Consider the following 23,037-nt stretch of genomic DNA (forward strand, 5'->3'; position numbering starts at 1 on the left):
GTTCCTGGAAATTATTTATTGCATTTAAATTCAAACTTTATGATTTCGGCCCGAAGCGTTTGTGAATTTTTATGAAGAAATGCGAAAGAAATTTTATTCAGAAATAAAAAGTTTTAGGCAGAAAGCGAAGCTTTAACTCAGTGGTGGACAACCTGTGTGACGCGGTACACAAGTGTGCTATCCAAAATTTATTGGGAATTTGCATGTCATATGCGGTTTCTAGTCCAGGCTTATCAATAAAGTGTGCCGCAAACAAAAGGTTGAGCATCTCTACCTTCGCTTTTTGAGAGTTTTGAAAGATTTTCTTTGAAATTTAATAAATCTCAAAAGTAAATATGGAAGCTAAATTAAATGGAAAATTGATATTTAAAGGTTGAATGACTTTTGGAATTTTTATTATTTTCCAATTTTCAGCATAATAAAACATATTTATTGCTCAGCATGATTACACCCCGACTATTCCATAACATGACAGTCTTGTTATCTTAATGAGCACAGATAAATATTGTATCATCATTCAAATGACTGAATAACAATTTTGTCTGATAAACATGTTAGCCTTCATAAAAATTGATTAATTTTGCCATCTCTAAATCATTAATCATGTATATGGTAATTATGAGGGATGTCTAATTATAAATTCTAAATCTCCTCATTTTTGGTGGATAGAATGGGAGAATTTTGAGGAATTTAGGAATATGATTGTGATTTGTGATTTTACAATGGAAGGCAGATTAAGGCATTTCTGGTAATTGAGGTGGTGAAGTCATTTGGTATGGAATGTCTTATCTCAATTTGCACATGACATGGATGTATGGGGGATGATTGCTTATCATGACTGTAGCCTTCTTGTCATGATGCCCCTTCTTTTGACGAATAATTAGGCTGTTGTCTTTGTTGCTGTGTGGCAACGTTACAATGGCTGCAAATTAGGATATGTTCAGTTACCATCACACCATAGGGTGGTGCTTGCGATATTTTAGGTAGAATTTAGAGATTTTCTAACGAAAAACCCTAATAAATTGAAGAATTTTTCAAAAAAAGGAAGGGATGACTATTGGCTCCTTCCTGGATATACCTCTGCATCGCACTGTTTTGTCGTATGAGCCTGAACGTGGTGATAACGGGGATGAGACTTAGTAGTCAAATCATCCAATTTTCAACAAAATACTTCAATTACTATCAATATCCGATTTTTCGATCAACTTCAACCCTCTCAAATGAGTCAGACTGCGTCCCTGCATATGTAGAATCCAAGAGTGAAGTTGAAGGTTATGGAGTCATTGCATTGACCCATTTTGATTAAATTAATGCATTTTAAAATCCTCAAACTATTAACTTAAAGCTTAATTCAATTTTCAAACTCGTCAACACAAAAAATGCATTTAAAATTCAAAAAAGCAAAATCCATGAAACAGAAGATTGCTGCTTATCGCAATCCACTGACATAATTTATGCAAATTCATGACACCAAAAAAAGTCAAAGAGTTGACGAGAAAAGGCAAAAAAAAGGAATAAAATGATAAATTAGCATGGGATTTTCATCACTTTTAAGTATCGCTGATGAATGACTTTTGTCGCTCAAAAAGACTCCAGTTCCTTCATCCTTTTTTTCTACCCCATCAGCCAACTTTTACTTAATTGAAATTAATTTTTTTTCTTTTAATTTTTATTTCTCACCCAAACAATTTTCTTGTCTTTTTATTTTTGTGTGACTCTTTATGTCTTTCTTTTAATGCTTCGACAATTCTCAAAAGGATTTTCCTCGTTAGCCAAATGAAAAAGAAAGCTTAATTAATGGCATGAGACAGCTGATAAAATGACACTTTCATCTGGGATTTGTTTTTTAATAAAAGATGAAATAAAAGTTTTTATTTTATTAAATTTTTTGCAATTGTTCAATTTTGTTAAGGCACAATATTTTTTATGTCGAGTAACGAGTTGGTTTGCATGTGAATTTGAGAGATGGTATTGAAAATTCATGAGAATTGATGATTTTTTTGTATCGAGGCTTGTGTAGATATTGCTGAATAATTATTTTTAGGTTCATGTCCAAGGACGGTGCAGAGTGTGTAGGAGGGTCACGGAAAAGTTTTGGACGGTTCGGAGTGTGTAGGGAGGTCACAAAAAAGTTTTGGACTGTTCGGAGTATGTAGGAAGGTCACAGAAAAGTTTTGAGCCGGTTCAGAGTTTGTAGGGAGGTCACAGAAAAGTTTTGGACAGTTCGGAGTGTGTAGGGAGGTCACAGAAAAGTTTTGAGCTGTTCAGAGTGTGTAAGAAGGTCACAGAAAAGTTTTGGACGGTTTAAAATGTGTAGGAAGGTCACAGAAAAGTTTTGGACAGTTCGGAGTGTGTAGAGAGGTCCCAGAAAAGTTTTGAGACGGTTCGGAGTGAAATGATGATTTTTTATGAAAAAAAAAATTTTTTTTTACTTTTTTTGGATTTGACAAGATTCGAACCCCAGAAATTTGAACTAAAAAAAATGTATTATTTGTATTCAGAGACTCATCCAAACCACTTGGACCTTCTCGGTTTACAAATAATACTCAAATGTATTCGACAGAAATTAAATTTAAGTTGCTGTAGGGAGGTCACAGAAAAGTTTTGGACAGTTTGGAGTGTGTAGGGAGGTCACAGAAAAGTTTTGGGCAGTTCGGAGTGTGTAGGGAGGTCACAGAAAAGTTTTGGACAGCTCTGAGTGTGTAGGGAGGTCACAGAAAAGTTCTGGACGGTTTGAAGTCTGTAGGTAGGTCACAGAAAAGTTTTGGATGGTCCAGAGTATGTAGGGAGGTCACAGAAAAGTTTTGAGACGGTTCAGAGTAAAATTATGATTTTGTATTAAAAAAAAAATATTTTTGTACCTTTTTTGGATTTGACAGGATTCGAACCCAAGAAATCTGATTGAGAAAAAAAATGTACTATGGTTCAGAGACACGCCCCCACCACCCACCTGAGCGTTCTCCGCACTCATAGTACTCAAAAATTATATACGGCAGAAATTAAATTTAAGTTGCTAATTGCGAAATTTTTTTTTAATTATTATTTTCTACGCATTACGCAGTGTAACACAAGTTTTCATGAAGGCAGAATTTGTGTAGAATGATTTTATGTTGAATTGTGCATCAAAGGAAAAAAATTTTAATGCAAGTTGTTCCGGAAAAAAGTGTAAAATGCATGAAAAATGTTGATTTTGTATGGAAAAAAAATTTAATTTTTACTTTTTTTGGATTTGACAGGATTCGAACCCAAGAAATCTGATTGAGAAAAAAAAATGTACTATGGTTCAGAGACACGCCCCCACCACCCACCTGAGCGTTCTCCGCACTCATAGTACTCAAAAATTATATACGGCAGAAATTAAATTTAAGTTGCTAATTGCGAAATTTTTTTTTAATTATTATTTTCTACGCATTACGCAGTGTAACACAAGTTTTCATGAAGGCAGAATTTGTGTAGAATGATTTTATGTTGAATTGTGCATCAAAGGAAAAAAATTTTAATGCAAGTTGTTCCGGAAAAAAGTGTAAAATGCATGAAAAATGTTGATTTTGTATGGAAAAAAAAATTTAATTTTTACTTTTTTTGGATTTGACAGGATTCGAAACCCAAGAAATCTGATTGGGAAAAAAATGTACTATGGTTCAGAGACACGCCCCCACCACCCACCTGAGCGTTCTCCGCACTCATAGTACTCAAAAATTATATACGGCAGAAATTAAATTTAAGTTGCTAATTGCGAAATTTTTTTTTAATTATTATTTTCTACGCATTACGCAGTGTAACACAAGTTTTCATGAAGGCAGAATTTGTGTAGAATGATTTTATGTTGAATTGTGCATCAAAGGAAAAAAATTTTAATGCAAGTTGTTCCGGAAAAAAGTGTAAAATGAATGAAAAATGTTGATTTTGTATGGAAAAAAAAATTTAATTTTTACTTTTTTTGGATTTGACAGGATTCGAACCCAAGAAATCTGATTGGAAAAAAAATGTACTATGGTTCAGAGACACGCCCCCACCACCCACCTGAGCGTTCTCCGCACTCATAGTACTCAAAATTTATATACGGCAGAAATTAAATTTAAGTTGCTAATTGCGAAATTTTTTTTTAATTATTATTTTCTACGCATTACGCAGTGTAACACAAGTTTTCATGAAGGCAGAATTTGTGTAGAATGATTTTATGTTGAATTGTGCATCAAAGGAAAAAAATTTTAATGCAAGTTGTTCCGGAAAAAAGTGTAAAATGCATGAAAAATGTTGATTTTGTATGGAAAAAAAATTTAATTTTTACTTTTTTTGGATTTGACAGGATTCGAACCCAAGAAATCTGATTGAGAAAAAAAAATGTACTATGGTTCAGAGACACGCCCCCACCACCCACCTGAGCGTTCTCCGCACTCATAGTACTCAAAAATTATATACGGCAGAAATTAAATTTAAGTTGCTAATTGCGAAATTTTTTTTTAATTATTATTTTCTACGCATTACGCAGTGTAACACAAGTTTTCATGAAGGCAGAATTTGTGTAGAATGATTTTATGTTGAATTGTGCATCAAAGGAAAAAAATTTTAATGCAAGTTGTTCCGGAAAAAAGTGTAAAATGCATGAAAAATGTTGATTTTGTATGGAAAAAAAAATTTAATTTTTACTTTTTTTGGATTTGACAGGATTCGAACCCAAGAAATCTGATTGGGAAAAAAATGTACTATGGTTCAGAGACACGCCCCCACCACCCACCTGAGCGTTCTCCGCACTCATAGTACTCAAAAATTATATACGGCAGAAATTAAATTTAAGTTGCTAATTGCGAAATTTTTTTTTAATTATTATTTTCTACGCATTACGCAGTGTAACACAAGTTTTCATGAAGGCAGAATTTGTGTAGAATGATTTTATGTTGAATTGTGCATCAAAGGAAAAAAATTTTAATGCAAGTTGTTCCGGAAAAAAGTGTAAAATGCATGAACAATGTTGATTTTGTATGGAAAAAAAAATTTAATTTTTACTTTTTTTGGATTTGACAGGATTCGAACCCAAGAAATCTGATTGAGAAAAAAAATGTACTATGGTTCAGAGACACGCCCCCACCACCCACCTGAGCGTTCTCCGCACTCATAGTACTCAAAAATTATATACGGCAGAAATTAAATTTAAGTTGCTAATTGCGAAATTTTTTTTTAATTATTATTTTCTACGCATTACGCAGTGTAACACAAGTTTTCATGAAGGCAGAATTTGTGTAGAATGATTTTATGTTGAATTGTGCATCAAAGGAAAAAAATTTTAATGCAAGTTGTTCCGGAAAAAAGTGTAAAATGCATGAAAAATGTTGATTTTGTATGGAAAAAAAAATTTAATTTTTACTTTTTTTGGATTTGACAGGATTCGAACCCAAGAAATCTGATTGAGAAAAAAAAACTATGGTTCAGAGACACGCCCCCACCACCCACCTGAGCGTTCTCCGCACTCATAGTACTCAAAAATTATATACGGCAGAAATTAAATTTAAGTTGCTAATTGCGAAATTTTTTTTTTAATTATTATTTTCTACGCATTACGCAGTGTAACACAAGTTTTCATGAAGGCAGAATTTGTGTAGAATGATTTTATGTTGAATTGTGCATCAAAGGAAAAAAATTTTAATGCAAGTTGTTCCGGAAAAAAGTGTAAAATGCATGAAAAATGTTGATTATGTATGGAAAAAAAAATTTAATTTTTACTTTTTTTGGATTTGACAGGATTCGAACCCAAGAAATCTGATTGGGAAAAAAATGTACTATGGTTCAGAGACACGCCCCCACCACCCACCTGAGCGTTCTCCGCACTCATAGTACTCAAAAATTATATACGGCAGAAATTAAATTTAAGTTGCTAATTGCGAAATTTTTTTTTAATTATTATTTTCTACGCATTACGCAGTGTAACACAAGTTTTCATGAAGGCAGAATTTGTGTAGAATGATTTTATGTTGAATTGTGCATCAAAGGAAAAAAATTTTAATGCAAGTTGTTCCGGAAAAAAGTGTAAAATGCATGAAAAATGTTGATTTTGTATGGAAAAAAAAATTTAATTTTTACTTTTTTTGGATTTGACAGGATTCGAACCCAAGAAATCTGATTGAGAAAAAAAATGTACTATGGTTCAGAGACACGCCCCCACCACCCACCTGAGCGTTCTCCGCACTCATAGTACTCAAAAATTATATACGGCAGAAATTAAATTTAAGTTGCTAATTGCGAAATTTTTTTTTAATTATTATTTTCTACGCATTACGCAGTGTAACACAAGTTTTCATGAAGGCAGAATTTGTGTAGAATGATTTTATGTTGAATTGTGCATCAAAGGAAAAAAATTTTAATGCAAGTTGTTCCGGAAAAAAGTGTAAAATGCATGAAAAATGCAAGGGGAGGAACTTAAAAATTTACCTGCATTTACATGCATTTACATGCATTTACCTGCATTTTCATGCATTTTCCTGCATTTACATGCATTTACATGCATTCACATGCATTTACCTGCATTTTCATACATTTTAATAAAACTGGATTTTTAACGGATATATCCATCCTTAAAACTTTTTTTTAATGTGTCCAAGATTTTTTTACACTCTGGTAATAAAATCGAGCCGAAATTTGACTTTTTTATGGTTTTATAACCTAGTAATTAAAAAAAACGACAAAATTTGATTTTCTGAAGAATTATTTTCTCCTTATAAGAAAATTAGTTCGAAATTCGACTTTTTTGAGGTGTTTTTCACTGTAGATTAGGGTTGGGTAAATATACGTTTACATGCGTACATTATACAAAAAAATAAACGTATATGTGTACTCAAAATCATAAAAAACCGGTAAATGTATGTGATTTTGTTCATTATTAAATATCATTTCTTTGTTTACAATGAGTCTGGATGTTCATATATTAAAGAGTTGAGTATTCTGGATGTTACTTAGATTTATTATGCTCTATTTGTTGGCGCTGGATGTTACTGAATCTTAGTTTTTGTTCATAATAGCTCTAAAAGTTGCTGAGTCTTATTATTATTCTGTAAAATTGTTTAAAAGTTTATTTAATGAAGGAATAAATGGTCCAGGATGGTACTTATCAGAATGGATCTTAAAATACCGATTAAATTGTTCGGTACAGATTGAGAATATTATCCAGCAACATCCAGTGTTACTATCTCTAACAGACAATGAGTATACTCACCTAAATGACCGTGTTTATGTGTATACTCAATCATTATAATTGAGCATGTACATTTTTGTAATCATACTCAAGAATAAGCTTTATGGCTGCTCGAGTATGTTTACATTTCAATGACATCCAGAACCATTTTACACAAGCTCACTAATAGAGATGTCAATACAAATACCCAAATACCCAAATATTTGGGGTATTTCGCACTATTTGGGGTACCCCAAATATTTGGGTGTAAACCCAAATTTATTTGGGTCTGGTTAAAATCTTCACTTTTTAGGAAATTTTTCAAAAAAATTCTGATTTTCATAGAAATTTTTAATGTAAATTTTTGCCAATTTGAATTTAATCTCACATTTATGTTGAATTTAAGTTATATTCTGGTTATATAATTGAACTTAGAAGAAAGTATAGTGAAGTTGCATCTATATTATAAACACCCAATTCCTTTGCTGATACAAGAACGGAAGCCATGTGAAGCCGTGTGAAGCCATGTGAAGCCAAAAATTGAGGGGTATCAGGGGGGATGGGGGTGTAATGTGAAGTTATGTGAAGCCGTGGGAAGCTATGTGAAGCCGAAAATTGAGGGTTATCAGGAGTAATGTACATTCTGAAGATGGGGCGCCACGGGCGCTCCCGATACTCTAGTAAATTTAGAATTATCATTACCAAAATCCTAACCAAAAATCATACTGATTACATCAGATCTACTGCAAATTTGTGGAAAAATTGCAGACATAATATGCGACCTTCAGAGAGATAATTATATTCCTGTATGCAGAGATGCTGGGTTTTAATCCCAGAAATAATAGAAAATTAAATCTGCGAAAAGGTAGTTTTGTTGATCTGCTCAAGAAAAAATGTTCCTGAAGAATTAAAACTTCATTTAAATCAATTTTAAATCTTTAAAGAAAAAAATTATTCAAGAATCTGGTGTCATTGGGTTTAGGAAAAACATATTTACCAGATTGACTTTTTTAGTTCGTTATTTTAATTAAACTAAGCGGTAAACGACTTACGCAATGTAGTAAAAAATGCTCAGCAGTTATTTGAGACAACTTTTAAAAGAATTATTTTGCAAAATGGTCCTTAGGCCTACTTTTAAGACCAAAATTTTTTTAAAAATATTTGTACAAATATTTGGGGTTTAATATTTGGGTATTTGGGTATTTGTACAAATATTAAAAACCCAAATAATTGACATCTCTAGTCACTATATAATAAGATCCAGGAACATTCATGATCATCAAATACTTAAATACATAACAGAGTTGTCAGATAGATGCCTGGCTGTATCATGTTATCTTTTGACTTTGTCTAGGCATTACCTATAGAAAAGCAAACAAATTTGCCTAAGCTTGCCTTGGCACAGACTATACTTAGGCAAAGGCACTGTCTAGCCAACGACACTGCCTAGTCAAAGACAAAGACACAATCTAGCCAAAGACAATAGTTTTTGCCTATAATAGGTATGCCTATGCTTAACAAACCTAGCAAAGATTTGAGTAGATATCTAATGTTTTTTTTTTTTGTAGAAATGAGAATGTACCTTCTCAAATCTCTGCTAGGTTTGCCTATGCATTAGCATAACTATTACAGGCAATTTTTAGGCAAAAACTATACAGTGCCTTATTGGTATAGTGGTATTGCCTTTGTATTGCCTAGACAAACCTACAACGAGGCAAATATATTTTATATAGGTAGCTATATCTATCACAGATTTTTGCCTTTGAAAGTCAATTTTACAGTATAATGATAAGATCCAGTAATTTCTAGATCTATTGATAGGATAGGTCAAGCTTTGTTGACGTGGCAATAAAGAAAATTGATGAAAAATTCGGTTTTTCTGAGGAAATTTCATCTAAATCAAGGCGAAATTGGACTTTTTCGAATTATTACTATATCTTTCAAAACTACTTTTAAACACCAATTTACTAGTTTTTACCGTCTGGTTTTTATCCATAAGTAAGAAAATTGAGGCGAAATCGGTTTTCCGGTAATTTTTCACCCATCTATAGGAAAATCGAGGCAGTTCCGATCTATTGCTTCATTTTCTATGGTACCTGCATTCACATGCATTTACATGCATTTACCTGCATTTACCTGCATTTACCTGCATTTTCATGCATTTACATGCATTCACATGCATTCACATGCATTCACATGCATTTACATGCATTTTCATGAAAAAAATGTAAGTTCCTCCCCTTGGATAAATGTTGATTTTGTATGGAAAAAAAAATTTAATTTTTACTTTTTTTGGATTTGACAGGATTCGAACCCAAGAAATCTGATTGAGAAAAAAAAATGTACTATGGTTCAGAGACACGCCCGCACCACCCACCTGAGCGTTCTCCGCACTCATAGTACTCAAAAATTATATACGGCAGAAATTAAATTTAAGTTGCTAATTGCGAAATTTTTTTTAATTATTATTTTCTACGCATTACGCAGTGTAACACAAGTTTTCATGAAGGCAGAATTTGTGTAGAATGATTTTATGTTGAATTGTGCATCAAAGGAAAAAAATTTTAATGCAAGTTGTTCCGGAAAAAAGTGTAAAATGCATGAAAAATGTTGATTTTGTATGGAAAAAAATTTAATTTTTACTTTTTTTGGATTTGACAGGATTCGAACCCAGAAAAAGAAATCTTACATAATTTAACCTAAAAAAATTGCAAATTTGGTGTGAATATAATTATTTATGAATCATTTGTCCTTCTGTCTTGAAGAATACACATCATTTATAAACAACCACCTAAAAATACCCACAAATTATCTGAAACTTGCCCCTTGCATCTCCATTAAGGCATAAAGATTTTACCTTTAATGAAAATTTACATTTTCCCCATTGTTATAATGAGATCAAACAAAATATGAGCCATAAACTTAAGGAAATAATGCGAGACAAAATATTTTCCCATAACATGATATGCGTATATATGCGGCAGAAAAGAAAATCGCAATACAATGTGAATCGACGGGTAAAATGGTAAAAATGGTAATAAAGCAGCAAATTTTACTATCAGTACTGCTCCTCTCATGACTTTAAACCATACAAAAAGTATATTACGCAATAAAATAATATGAAAACGACAAATTTTCATTTTTTTCTACCTTAGTCTAAAATTGTTCAATGCAAAGCATGCGACATGAAAATGTTTTTAAGCTTTCAAGTTGTTAAAAATTTTGGAAAGCTGGATTTTGATAGGAGTTGGTGGATATCTGTGTCATTTTGGTAGAGGGGTTTGAAATTGAGGTATATGGATTGATTGACTTGAGGATATACAGACAGATGGGGGGAAGATTGATAAAAAAGAACTATGGTTCAGTCAAAAGCCTGCATCGCTTAAAATAAAGCAAAGACAACAAGACTGCAGGCATGCATAAAGCAGTTAGATAACCAGATAAATGGTCAGATACCCTGAAAGAACCACATAATGAGACAGACAAGTGATCAAACAAATGGACCCTAGAATGGACATACAAAAAATTTTCACAAAATCCCCTAAAAAATGCACCCTAACCATTCAGTCCTTACCGAAATATCCTACAATATCCTTGTTTCTTTCCACTCTCTTCCTCATCTTTTATTTTGTAAAAAAAAAAGTCAGATAAGGCAACAAAAAAAATGTTTCAGGTATGCTAAAAAGCTTTCTTGGGATTATATTTGCCTCTCGCTCTTGTCTGTTATTCTCTGCTAGCATATATTTTGATGGATATGGTTTGAGATGTATGTAAGAAACATAAGCACTCATGTTTGGCTTTAAAAACAACATGCACGCGATGTATGTGTAGAACGAGGAGATTGTTGTACATATGAATTAGGGAAGCAAAAATATTTAACTAGCTTTTTATGTATGAAGAGGATTTTTTTTTTCAACGTGGAATTAAATTTTTTTTCCATCAATGTTGCAGGTATGAAAGGATGAATGCTTTCTCATTCTCTTGAACACTGGAGTGGGCCATTTTTCAACATTTTTTTTTATTATTCTCATTCTATACTTTGTACAAAGGATGTATTTTCATAACATTTTTGCTGTTGTGCTTTATGTAAACAGAGGAAAAAAAAAGTTCTATCCATCAACATTCACAGAATAAAATGTGGAAAGGTTGAATCAACAAAAGAATTTATTTATTTTTTTGAGCTTTTTTTTATTCATTGAAATTTGAAGTAAAGTTTTATGGATTGAGTTTGGTTCTATTTTATGAGAAAATGTTGACTGTACTTTATGCCATAAGTACATAGAAATATCAGTGTACTGTGATGAACTTAAGAGCTTGAAGCTAAAGCGCTTGCAACTGACAACGCCGTTGGATTTAGCTATTTCAGTTTGTGATAAGATAATTAGATTTTAAAGGTCAGATGACTTCGTTTTGGAACTCTGTCCTCACCACTTGAGACTAGGTTCATCGTAGCCGAGTTCGAGGGTCAATCCCTCTTCCATATTCCGGCTTTATTTGGAACAAACAGACTCTAAAAATGGGAAAAATCAACCGTCACGATATCACCAGAGCAACATTGCTTCTAGCCGTTTTAATGGCGACGCAGTGGTGCCTTATCGGTTCTATTGTTTCCGGGCAAGTTACATCAAACCAGAGGTCGATGTCGACTCGAATTTTGAGAGGAGTTGAGTCGACTCAAATCTGGTCAACTTAGCTTCTTACTAGTGCGGTCCGTTTCCAAAGATCAGTGATGTTTAAGCTTTTGTATGCCATTGCACAACGCACATTTGAATCAGTTTAGGGCTTCAACTCACAGTTTGGATAACGCTAATTCGATCAGTTTAGATTTGGCTGCATCTTTAGATTAATGACATGTCTAATGGCAATAAACTTTGTCTCAAAAAGTCAACAATTCACACTCACATGCCCTATTATATGCTCACTAGCTGATGACTTACTACTGTATTCATTAAATCCACAGGAAATCTGTGCTGATTTATCTTGTTAAAAATTGAGCTGTCCAATTTAATTTACACATCACATAGAGTTTCACTTTTTATGCACAGGCAGCATTGCAAGCTTCTCGTTAAACAAAGTAAAGAGCTTTCAACAATTCGCAACAAAATTTAATTAATTATTATTTTATTTAAATCATTAAGCTTCATCAGCTACAAAACAAAAAAAAAAAGCATTTCCATCAGGATTCTTTGTATCTCATACTGAACATTGTGCTCGTGACATGGTTTCAATTTGTAGCAGTACTGTAAATTATTCATTATTGCATCAGGAGATAGATGAAAATGTCGTGCTGTGTAAATAAACAGTTCCACCGACAACATTATTTTAGTTACTGCAGAAGAACAAAAAAAAATTTTTTTTCAGCCCTGCTACAAATCAGAATTAATATTAAAACTAGTAGCTGTTGCACAAAATGGCTGGGTACCTCGACATAGATGCTTGTTTGTTTATTTGCTTAATTTTTTTTGTGTCTCTCCTCTTCGCAAAATACACAACAATGAGTACTGTTCTGCGAGTAGTTGGGAATGGCAAAGTTGAAAATAATGATCTACTTTAACCGTCATAGCTGGAATTAATCTTTGTATAATAATTTATTTAACACAAATTAGTCAGTGTTGTTAAAATAAATAAGCTTAACTGCTGCTTGTTATTTACTTTGCGTGAGTGGTAAAATGATAGTTGTTGCTGTTGGTTTTTAGCGCATTTTTGAAATTTTTTTCAAAAAGGTAGCTTAATAAGACACTTTGTTCGTTTGTTCGTTTGTTCGTTTGTTCGTTTGTTCGTTTGCTCGTTTGTTCGTTTGTTCGTTTGTTCGGCTGGAACGCGAGATCTCGAAAACTAGACATCGTAGAGAGCTCTGGTTTGTTTTAATAGCTTCGTTCTTTCAAGTTATTGGGTTATCGGTCATTTAGAAGTTTCAAATCAACGCATAAATACTATAATTAACAGTTTTTCATTTTCAAATACAACAACAACAAAAACAACAACACGTTGTTTCATTGTTTTACAGTGTTTTTCAATGTTTGTCGATGTTTTTACAGTGTTTACTGAAAAATGTTTGAATTTTTTTTGACCGTTATGAGGTTTGAATTATGAAAATCCGTTAAATGATGAAGTTCTTAATTTTGTGGAAGTTTTATACGGATCTTGTTTTTAAGATCTGGAAGTGACCTGGATCTTATTGGATCTTGGTTTTTAGGTCTGGAAGTGACCTGGATCTTACTGGATCTTGGTTTTAGGGCTGGAAGTGACCTGGATCTTATTGGATCTTGGTTTTTAGGTCTGGAAGTGACCTGGATCTTACTGGATCTTGGTTTTTAGGTCTGGAAGTGAACTGGATCTTACTGGATCTTGGTTTTTAGGTCTGGAAGTGATCTGGATCTTACTGGATCTTGTTTTTTAGGTCTGGAAGTGACTTATTAATCAATTACTGATCGCTGGGACAAAAATGCGCTGAAGTCACTCGATAAGAACGAGTACTTTTGTAATTTTTTAGTCTTTCTTGTAGTTTTAGTTGCCTAGATAGCTAGATAGTGCATTTTAGGGTAAGTGCTTTGTATTCTTTGTGTTCTCAACTACAAAGCTAAAAATCTCGAAGTAAAGCGATAAAGACTGGACTGGGGTAATTGCTGATCTGTATGGCCAGCAAAGAAAATTAGGACTGAATCAGGCTTCATTTCTAAGTGAGGCACCAGGCGGGATTCTTGATCGATTGACCAACTTGTGCTACTCGGGACTCCTGAGTCGGGACAATTATGTAATTCCGTTAATGAAGAAATCATAAAGTAAATCTCTTAATGCATAATCATTATGAACTTCAGGTACTGATGGAATCATCATCGAAACAAAATTCATGTGCATTACATCAGCATGAAGCATAAAATGTCATTTACTACAGATAAATCTTATGAAATCCGAACAAAAAAAAATCTCAGCAAATATCATTACAGTAAATGCAAAAAAGTAAGAACAAAAGAGGGATAATAATAATAATGTAAAGGAATTTTCGTCATAAAACAGCCATAGCCATAGGCAGAATCACATAACTCAGAGTTAAAAGGGTTCGACTTAAACGAAATTGTTCCCTAAGGTTTTCCATCACAGAAAAAAGTCAATTACGAAGCTACCTAGAAATATTATATTTATATGAACGCCTTTTTTATGTCTATTGCTTAGCTGTAAGGGTAATAGGAGCAGCAAAAGTCAATTTAAAAAGTTTTTAGTGCTTTTTTTTCCTGTTTCACAAATTTTTCTCTCTGTTCATAAAAAAATATGCAGGAAATTGTAATTTCCCCTGTACAAGACAAGAGAAACAGGAATCAAAAAAACTGCAGTAGCACAAAAATCAAGCCATTCCCACATGAGAAAACTTCCTAACTGACCAATTCAGTTTAAATTAGGAGTGTGATGTTATGGTAGAATAAGTTGATAGCACATACGATTCCCATGAGGGAATAACTTGTTATTGCAAAATACACGTTCTAAACCAGCATAATCGTCGACATGCTTGCTTGTCTGAGATATTCTCTGTATGAAAAAAATCATTTTTTTGTTTTGCTGTAAAATGAAATTGGAGCTTATGATGTTTGAAGCTTTGAAGATGCTGGATGTAGCAACATCTTTTTTTATTGAATTTTGATTATTTATTGACTTAAATGCAGCCTTTAATGATGAATCTGGGCATTTTCATTTAAATGTATCAAAAAGTGACTAATTCAAATTTAACGGACTTTTGAAATTTAAATTGTGTTAACCAAAATTTTCTTCACTGAACTTCAAATTATTCATTGAATGCACTCAGTAGTCATTTGTGTGAAAAAAGTAAACAAACTTAAATTTTATTAATTTTATCACATTTACAGTCTCATATTCATTTTACTTCAAAGCTACAAAAGTTCTATAGCATTAGTGCCTGTAAAAATATCATATGTTTAGTCAAGTGGTCTCATCGAGCGCCGTGTGTACGAAATTTAATATTTCTCTTCGAAAAAATTTTATTTTGAATTTAAATTGTGAGTACAAAGGCTTACCATAATTAATTTATCGTCATTGCCTGTGAAATTAGTTGACATAACTATTTTAAAATGATTATTTGCTGATTATAAAACAAATTGAATGGTGTAAAATAATTAAATTTCATATCCATAAAAATGCAAAGTGCAATTTTCATTAAAAAATCTAAATTAATTTAAATTGTCTATAATGGGATGGGTTTGATGACGATGATTGTTATGAAACTAGTCATATGGGGTGAACATAACTTATCTATATTGAAAACACAAGTTGTGAACGATGATAAGACGTTTAAATTGACCTTGAAATGGTTTTCGGCTATAACTGTTCGCAGTTCTCCTAAGAATATCATTAAAATAGCAATAAAGACAGGCATTGATTCTAATTTTAAAAATCCTCAAGACATGTCGCAATGTAATAAAGCGAAATACAGCATGTTCACAACGACTTTAACGCTTAATGATCGATTTGCATTGTTATGTCGGCCTGGTCGAAAATTTGAGGAAATTTCAATAACGGTTTTTCATAATTCGAATATTATAGAACAATTTGTGTGAATGTAACAAAAATTTGGTTTGAAAAAAATCACTAAATCTATTCCATTGCCTTTGATTAAGATCGATTGTCGCATGAAATACACTTTATTTAATCATTTTCTGCCTGAATATTAGTTCAATTCTATTTCATTAATTAGTTTTTAATGAATCTTTGTTTGTTTACAATAATTTTGCTGACTAAATTTCGTTGAAAAAATTCAAATTTATGGCCAACCGTTACATAATTTTTTAACAAAAATGTTAATTTTACTATCTTAAACAAGTTTAATTCCTAAATTTAGTAGTCAGCAATGTCAGTAAGAAGCCCATGCACAATTGAGTGCTTAAATTTTTAAAGTAACTGTTACACAAAAAAAGTTATTAATGGCTTTGTATGCTCAAATTACCAAATCCCTAAAATTCTTCGTCAGTAACGGTTATAAAAATGGCTCTAGCAAAGGAACTAAGCATCGAAAGTATGTAAATTTGGTACCAAATTGCGTGTCTCGGCGAGTTCTATAAGATAAAAATATAAAATTGTATAGCATAATGGAAAATATTCGAGTAAATTAGCCAAAACTATCCGTTACTGACGTAGAATTTTTTTTCGACCAGGTCGATGTATATTTTTTGCTCAAATTATTCTTATTCCTTTATTTGTCAGGCCATTTAAGCCTACTTCTTACTCTTGTTAAATTGTTGCGGAAGCACAGTAACATGAGAATTAATCTCTTTAGCTCATTTCCTTGAGATTACAAATTTAATTTTGTAATCTAATTGTCATATAAAGAGTTTGTGTCTTAATTATGTGTGTAACAGCTGATATTACTAGATGCTGAGTATTTAGGCAGTTAGTTTGTTGCTATGGGAGGCTTAAGTCACTTAATCTGGATCAAAATGCTTTAATTCACTGTCTATAATGTCAAGCAGCAATAAATCAGCCAAAAACTGGATAATTGTCCATAAATGCGCCATACAAGCCCTCAAAATCCACAAAAAAGGTCAAAAACTTACATCATGCTTGAGAGAGGCACGTTCATGCAAAAAAATTGAACCTATAAGAACGAGAAACGTTCCTGATAACGAAAAAACATGGTTGTGTTATTAATAAAACAAGAAGAGCACGAGAGCGTGGAACTGGTCAAAAAAAGACATGTACAAGTATTGGTGAACTTGAATTTTATTACACAAATTAAAGAGAAAGAGCTCATGAAAAAATATTTAAATACGCTCGAAGGAATCGCAACTTTGTATAGCTTTATATTTTTATCTACAGATTATTCTGCTTATCAGATTGTATATCTGTTGCTAAAACTGATATAATCAATTTCGATGTTCACTTTTTTTGTTGTAAATGCAGTTATTACGTAAATAATTTGGTTTACATGCTCGGTGGTTTTTATTATGGAAAATTGGTGAATATGTGATTAATTTGTAGATTGATTGATTTATCAGGTTTTATGGTATGTACATATGAGTTGATAGTGAGTGGAACAATGTGGAGAATTGCGCTTTTTTGGGTTAAAGTGGGCCAAAATCAGCCGGTAAGGTGCTGTTATGCCGAATTCGCTTGTTATCATTAATGCTGTGATGAAGCGGTCACTTCTAGTACAATGAGGTCTCTCTAGTGACCTCATGGCTTCATTAGATAAGGTAGATGGAGGAGGTGACTGAAAAGTCTTGATCTTAGTCTCAACTGTCTCGAATAGCTTTCTCGGTATTCATTTGTCTCTTCACTTACCTTAACGTAGCAACACACCTCCTTTACAGTATCCTTTGCCTCTAATTTAAGGTAAACCTTAAGATAAGCACCAGATGTAGGAGATGTAAATTATACAAAAATTCCGAAAAAACAATTTAAAAATCACGTTCCATCCAACAAACTCTTAAATTCTTAGCTTTATTTTAAAAATAATTAAATTCCATGAATTTAATATAAAAATGTCAAAGGTCACATGTGCATGAATGACATGAAATAAGTCAATAAAAAAATAAATATAATTCATTGTGATCGAGTTTGTCAGGTAGAATTGAGAATAAATCGCATATTCAAATTATATGCTCAATATTTTTCTCAAAAAGTTATTTATATAAAAAAGCGTAGAAAATTTTTCATTAAAACAAGCCATAACTCCCGTTCTTTTCTTATCTACGTATTCACATTTATAGAGTATAAAGCATACACGTGCACATATACATATATCTATAAACATAAGTTCTTTCTCTACCTTCATATGATATAAATGTGTGCATATTACTGAGTCGCGCATACATAATCAAAAAAAGAGACACTTCAGTCAATATTAGAATTTCACAGAGACAGCTAATTGAAAAAAATATTCCTAAAGTCGCGTACTTGTGGATAATATTGACTGAAGTCTTAGAGAAGAGAACGTAAATATCTCGAAAAAGAATTTTTTTTTCTTATTTTTTATTGTCAACACACGAGCTTTGATGTACATTTTTATCTTATATGATATAAAGACACACATATATGTGGGTGGATGTGACTGAATGGATGAAAAGAAATTTATCAAAAAACAAAAAAATCATTTTTTTGAGACCTAAAGTAGCTGACAAATTAAATTCTATATTTTTTTTTTTTTATTTGATCCAGATTAAAATTTAATCACATTTAGAGAGAGACAGACTCGACTGATATCAAAAAAAAGGAATTCAAAGTAAACATGTCGCTTTTCAGAGTAGCAACTGCTGAGGTAAGTAGAAATTATTGCATAATTGAAATTTAATTCTAAAGTTAGACTATTTGTGTTGATTTAAATAATTAATTGAAATTAGCCTTTGTGACCTCCTCGAAACTTTATTTGTCTGTCATTTGGTATCAATTGATTTTTTTTTGGGAATAATTTAGGCAAATGATACAAATGATTGTATGTTTTTAAATTGAATGCTTTGGTTCATTTTAAATGCTAAATTGAGTATTCTAGAAGTAGCTATGTCTTTTACTTGAATTCTTGACTTATGCACACATAGTTGAGTAGCATAAACTAACTCCTTTACGAAGTATGGAGGAAGAGCTAACCCTTAATCCTTTAATTCCCATTTTGCTAAATATTTAATCAGGTTTAGAACATTCCCTGAGCGCCACAATACAGCTCACCGTACTTTTCGTCACAAGCAGCAGTTTCACGTTTTATCATCCATTGAATTGACTTTTTCATACAAAATCCGAGTCGAACTCTGCTGTACCTTTGCGAGAACATTGTCCTATTCAGGCTTAAGCAAGCAGAAAATGAGTTTGATTTGCATCAAGACGCTTTAGTTAAGTCAGATCATTCTCAGCATCATATTAGAGTTACGCCGGAATTTGGTCATTTTATTCGATTAACCAATTTGTGCTTCTTAGGAAGGCTTATTGATTGTTAGCTGAATGAAGTTGATTTCGACCTCAAGATTTATGATAAAGATGGTCCTTATCTTCCCTGATTGTCTTCATTAAGTTCTTTAATATATATCTTGTTAGTTTCTGAGATAATTCCAGCTGATCACAATCATTCTATACAATATATACTCAATTTCTTCTCACTATAACTTTCTAATCAACCTTTTTTAAACCCAATTTTAATTATTACAAAGTAGCTGATTACTTCCAAATAAACATACTAAACAAAATTGATTTTAATAATTAATTATGCGTATGCTAATTGTGCCTTAGGGTTATATATATCGATTTTTTTATCACAAAGATTAAAGAAGAATTTCCTCTAAAATGTGATAATCTACTTTATAGCTAAATGTGAATCCTCATAAATTTTATTCTAATTATTATTCTTCTTTTGTTGAATAATTAAGCTTGTCTCATACATAAAAATTCATGCATGAAACAAACTTACAGAAATTAACTCAATAAGAAGAACCCTTTTATTAGTGCCTTATTGCTCCCTTGGCACTGTTGAGTGAGGAGAAAGTTTTTTGGTGATATTTTAGTTGGAATCGTTGCTGGGTTGGTATTGTTGGTTCGGAAGATTTGTTAGGATGTATTCTAGACTTAGGACAAAGCAAGCGACTTCATATGCATCTAGCTGGCTCTAAGATGAGATTCGACCTAAAAGTGTTAAATGGGTTAAATCTTCATCTTAGCGGTTTCTTGTGCGATATAGAAGCACTTCCTGTACATACCCCTAAGGCACAATGAAAGTAAAACTTCACATACTCAACATCCATCCACAATCTTTCCATAAATTATTCATTTACCTATTTCTGAATCTCATTAACTTTAGAAAATAGTTAGACATGTAAAAACATCCATAATCCACCTTTATTGCTCCTTCGATGTTTAATATCTAAAATGTGTGTAAATTTTTATTTTCATTGTATATACCAACAGGTACGCAATATCATCAAGCGCTCATACAACACAACAAATGTCGCACCCACCGTAAAAATGTTCCTTGATGGAAAATTTGTCGATTCAACGGCAACAGAATGGATTGATTTACATGATCCGGCAACAAATGAGATTGTTACACGCGTACCAAAATGTACACAAGACGAAATGAATGCTGCCGTTGAGTCATCGAAACGTGCCTTTAAAACTTGGAGTCAAACGTCAATTTTGACACGTCAACAAGTTATGTTTAAATTACAGCAAATCATTCGTGCCAACATGTCAGAAATTGCAAAAAATATTACAAAGGAGCAAGGAAAGACACTCGTTGATGCTGAGGGTGATGTTTTGAGAGGATTGCGTGAGTTGATATAATATAACTTTTTTTTTATACTGACTGAATATTTTCCATTTTATCTCATTAATTATTATAGAGGTTGTTGAGCACATGTGCAGCATTACATCATTGCAACTTGGTGAAACACTTCCAAACATTGCAAAGGTATGGAGTAAATGGAAATAAAGTCATGCAATTACATATTGTTATTAATGATGTAACTTTTTATGTCTCTCTCTCTGCTTAGGATATGGATACTTACAGTTATACACTTCCACTCGGTAAGTTACCATGCAAATTATTCATTCATCTTGTTTGGTCCTTAAAGAGATTGTATACATGTCGCTGCATTTTAATGAAGTCTGACAATATGTTTCATTAGAGTTCAGGATTGTTCAAACTTTGGGTCGCGGCACCAGAGACTCGAACCCCATGTTTAAGGAGGGTGATTATGGCTCGAGATTAACAATCAAAGAGTGCCACGACTCAAAAAAGTTTGGACAACCTGCATTAAAGCATCGAGCATGTCAAGATCAAAGCAATTGGTGCAATTTTGCATTCATCTCCAAAAGACAATGAGCATGCTTCATGATGTCATCAAAAAAAGAATCAAAAAGATTTTAAATAACACTTTATATCCATTTTTTATTCTACAGGAGTCACCGCTGGTATTACACCTTTCAATTTCCCTGCTATGATTCCTCTCTGGATGTGAGTATTCGTCAATATTTTATCATAATCTCAGTGCCTTTATGCTTTTTTCGATGCAAAGTAATGCGTCTCAGAGCATAGTTTGAGTAGCACTGCCATAAGCAATTGCCTGTCGATTGTAAAATTTCCTTCCATTTCCTTCTTTTTTACACATGAATAAAAAAAGGTTCCCAGTCGCCATAACATGCGGAAATACAAGCATTATAAAGCCAAGCGAGCGTGATCCAGGCGCAACTCTTTTACTCTGTGAGATGCTTAATGAAGCGGGATGTCCACCCGGTGTTGTAAACGTTATTCATGGTGCACATGATGCGGTTAATTTCATCTGTGATCATCCAGACATTAGAGCTATTTCATTTGTCGGATCTGACCAAGCTGGCAAGTACATTTATGAGCGTGGATGTCGTAATGGAAAGAGAGTACAAAGTAATATGGGAGCTAAGAATCATGGTATAATTATGGCTGATGCAAATAAGAATGCAACATTAAATCAACTTGCTGGTGCTGCATTTGGTGCTGCTGGTCAACGTTGTATGGCTTTGTCAACTGCTGTATTTGTTGGAGAAGCACGTGAATGGATTCCAGAATTGGTTGAACGTGCAGCAGCCTTGAAAGTTGGTCCAGGAGACAAACCAGGTGTTGATGTCGGTCCAGTCATCTCACCACAATCAAAGAAACGTATTTTAGACTTAGTACAATCTGGTGTCGAAGAAGGTGCCAAAATCGTTCTCGACGGTCGTGACATTAAGGTTGAAGGATATGATAACGGCAACTTTGTTGGACCAACAATTCTTATTGATGTTAAGCCATCAATGAAATGCTATAAAGAAGAAATTTTCGGACCAGTTCTCGTAGTATTGACAGCTGACACACTCGATGATGCCATTGAGATGATTAACAAGAATCCTTACGGTAATGGAACAGCCATTTTCACAACAAATGGTGCAACAGCAAGAAAGTTCGTCAACGAAGTCGATGCCGGTCAAATTGGTGTCAACGTTCCAATTCCAGTTCCATTGCCAATGTTCTCATTCACTGGTTCACGTGGAAGCTTCTGGGGATCAGAGCATTTGTAAGTAGCTATTATGTTTGATTTAGAAATGTCCATTATGGATTGTTGAGCACGTTTACGGATATATTTCAAATACAAATTATAAGTTCAATGAAATTTGTCTCTAAAGGCGCTGCTCATGCACGTGATTGTAAAATTTTATTTCCAATTCCTGCACAAAATCTCACCACATCCATTTGTTTGCTTTATTTTCTTTACTGTTTCTAGCTACGGTAAACAGGGCATTAAATTCTATACCCAAACGAAGACAGTCACTCAACTATGGCGCGAAACAGATGTTACCCATACACAAGCAGCAGTCGCTATGCCCACAATGAAATAAGAAACTTCTTAAAAAATCCAGCAAAACTTTTTATGCTTCGCAGAATATTTTCTTATTGCCATTGTGTGTTTTTTGCAGGAAGAAGGGCAATGCTGGGATATAAAGTATAACAAAATTCAAATCCTTTTTTTTTTGTATAAGAACTAAAGTCTTCCAAAATCTGTAACAAAAAAATACTGTAACAAGCAGTCTCGGAAAGTGCATTTATTAAATTTTTAAATGAAATTCAATTCCTTACTTTTTTGTTGTGCTGTTCATTCAACTTTCAAGTTTTCAGGATTCATTTTAATAAATTCAATTGGAACTGAGTGTTCATGGTAATTGGAGTGATGCAAAAAAAAAATAATCCAGTTTGGATGGAAAAATAATAATTTTATTTTCCAGGTGTGCAAACAGGAAAATGCAGATTCGAGGTATGCTGGTTGTTTGGTAAGTTTTAAAGCTTTTTAATTTAGTTGATTTTTATGTTTTGAGGATGAAGTTTTTTGGGATGGAATTAAAGTTGCATTCTGTTTTTCATAAGAATTGCTTCATTG

General features: G+C 32.8%; 1 protein-coding gene across 2 annotated transcripts; it reads left to right on the forward strand.

The window, feature by feature from the left end:
* The first annotated feature begins 15,046 nt into the window (after nucleotides 1-15,046).
* LOC139098959 (probable methylmalonate-semialdehyde/malonate-semialdehyde dehydrogenase [acylating], mitochondrial) lies at nucleotides 15,047-22,731 on the forward strand. Of its 2 annotated transcripts, none has more exons than XM_070651346.1 (8): nucleotides 15,047-15,174; nucleotides 18,329-18,428; nucleotides 20,060-20,420; nucleotides 20,494-20,561; nucleotides 20,644-20,677; nucleotides 21,053-21,107; nucleotides 21,274-22,179; nucleotides 22,387-22,731. In XM_070651346.1, the coding sequence occupies exons 2-8, from the start codon at nucleotides 18,399-18,401 to the stop codon at nucleotides 22,499-22,501; spliced, it is 1,569 nt and encodes a 522-aa protein (XP_070507447.1). In that variant the 5' UTR covers nucleotides 15,047-15,174; nucleotides 18,329-18,398; the 3' UTR covers nucleotides 22,502-22,731. The 2 variants fall into 2 exon arrangements, with proteins under 2 accessions (XP_070507447.1, XP_070507448.1); XM_070651347.1 differs by lacking the exon at nucleotides 15,047-15,174 and adding an exon at nucleotides 17,972-18,105.
* Nucleotides 22,732-23,037: the final 306 nt, after the last annotated feature.

This window comes from Chironomus tepperi, unplaced genomic scaffold (assembly GCF_022539635.2).
Source record: "Chironomus tepperi strain 1889 unplaced genomic scaffold, CSIRO-AGI_Ctep_v1 contig_456, whole genome shotgun sequence".
NCBI classification, from domain to species: domain Eukaryota; kingdom Metazoa; phylum Arthropoda; class Insecta; order Diptera; family Chironomidae; genus Chironomus; species Chironomus tepperi.

What these genes read in the sequence shown, in the direction of transcription:
- LOC139098959 (XM_070651346.1), top strand. Translation starts at nt 18,399, where the DNA reads ATGTCGCTTTTCAGAGTAGCAACTGCTGAG. An exon ending in TCAGAGTAGCAACTGCTGAG is followed by an intron (nt 18,429 to 20,059) that starts GTAAGTAGAAAT and finishes ATATACCAACAG; the next exon opens with GTACGCAATATCATCAAGCG. An exon ending in GCTATGATTCCTCTCTGGAT is followed by an intron (nt 21,108 to 21,273) that starts GTGAGTATTCGT and finishes GAATAAAAAAAG; the next exon opens with GTTCCCAGTCGCCATAACAT.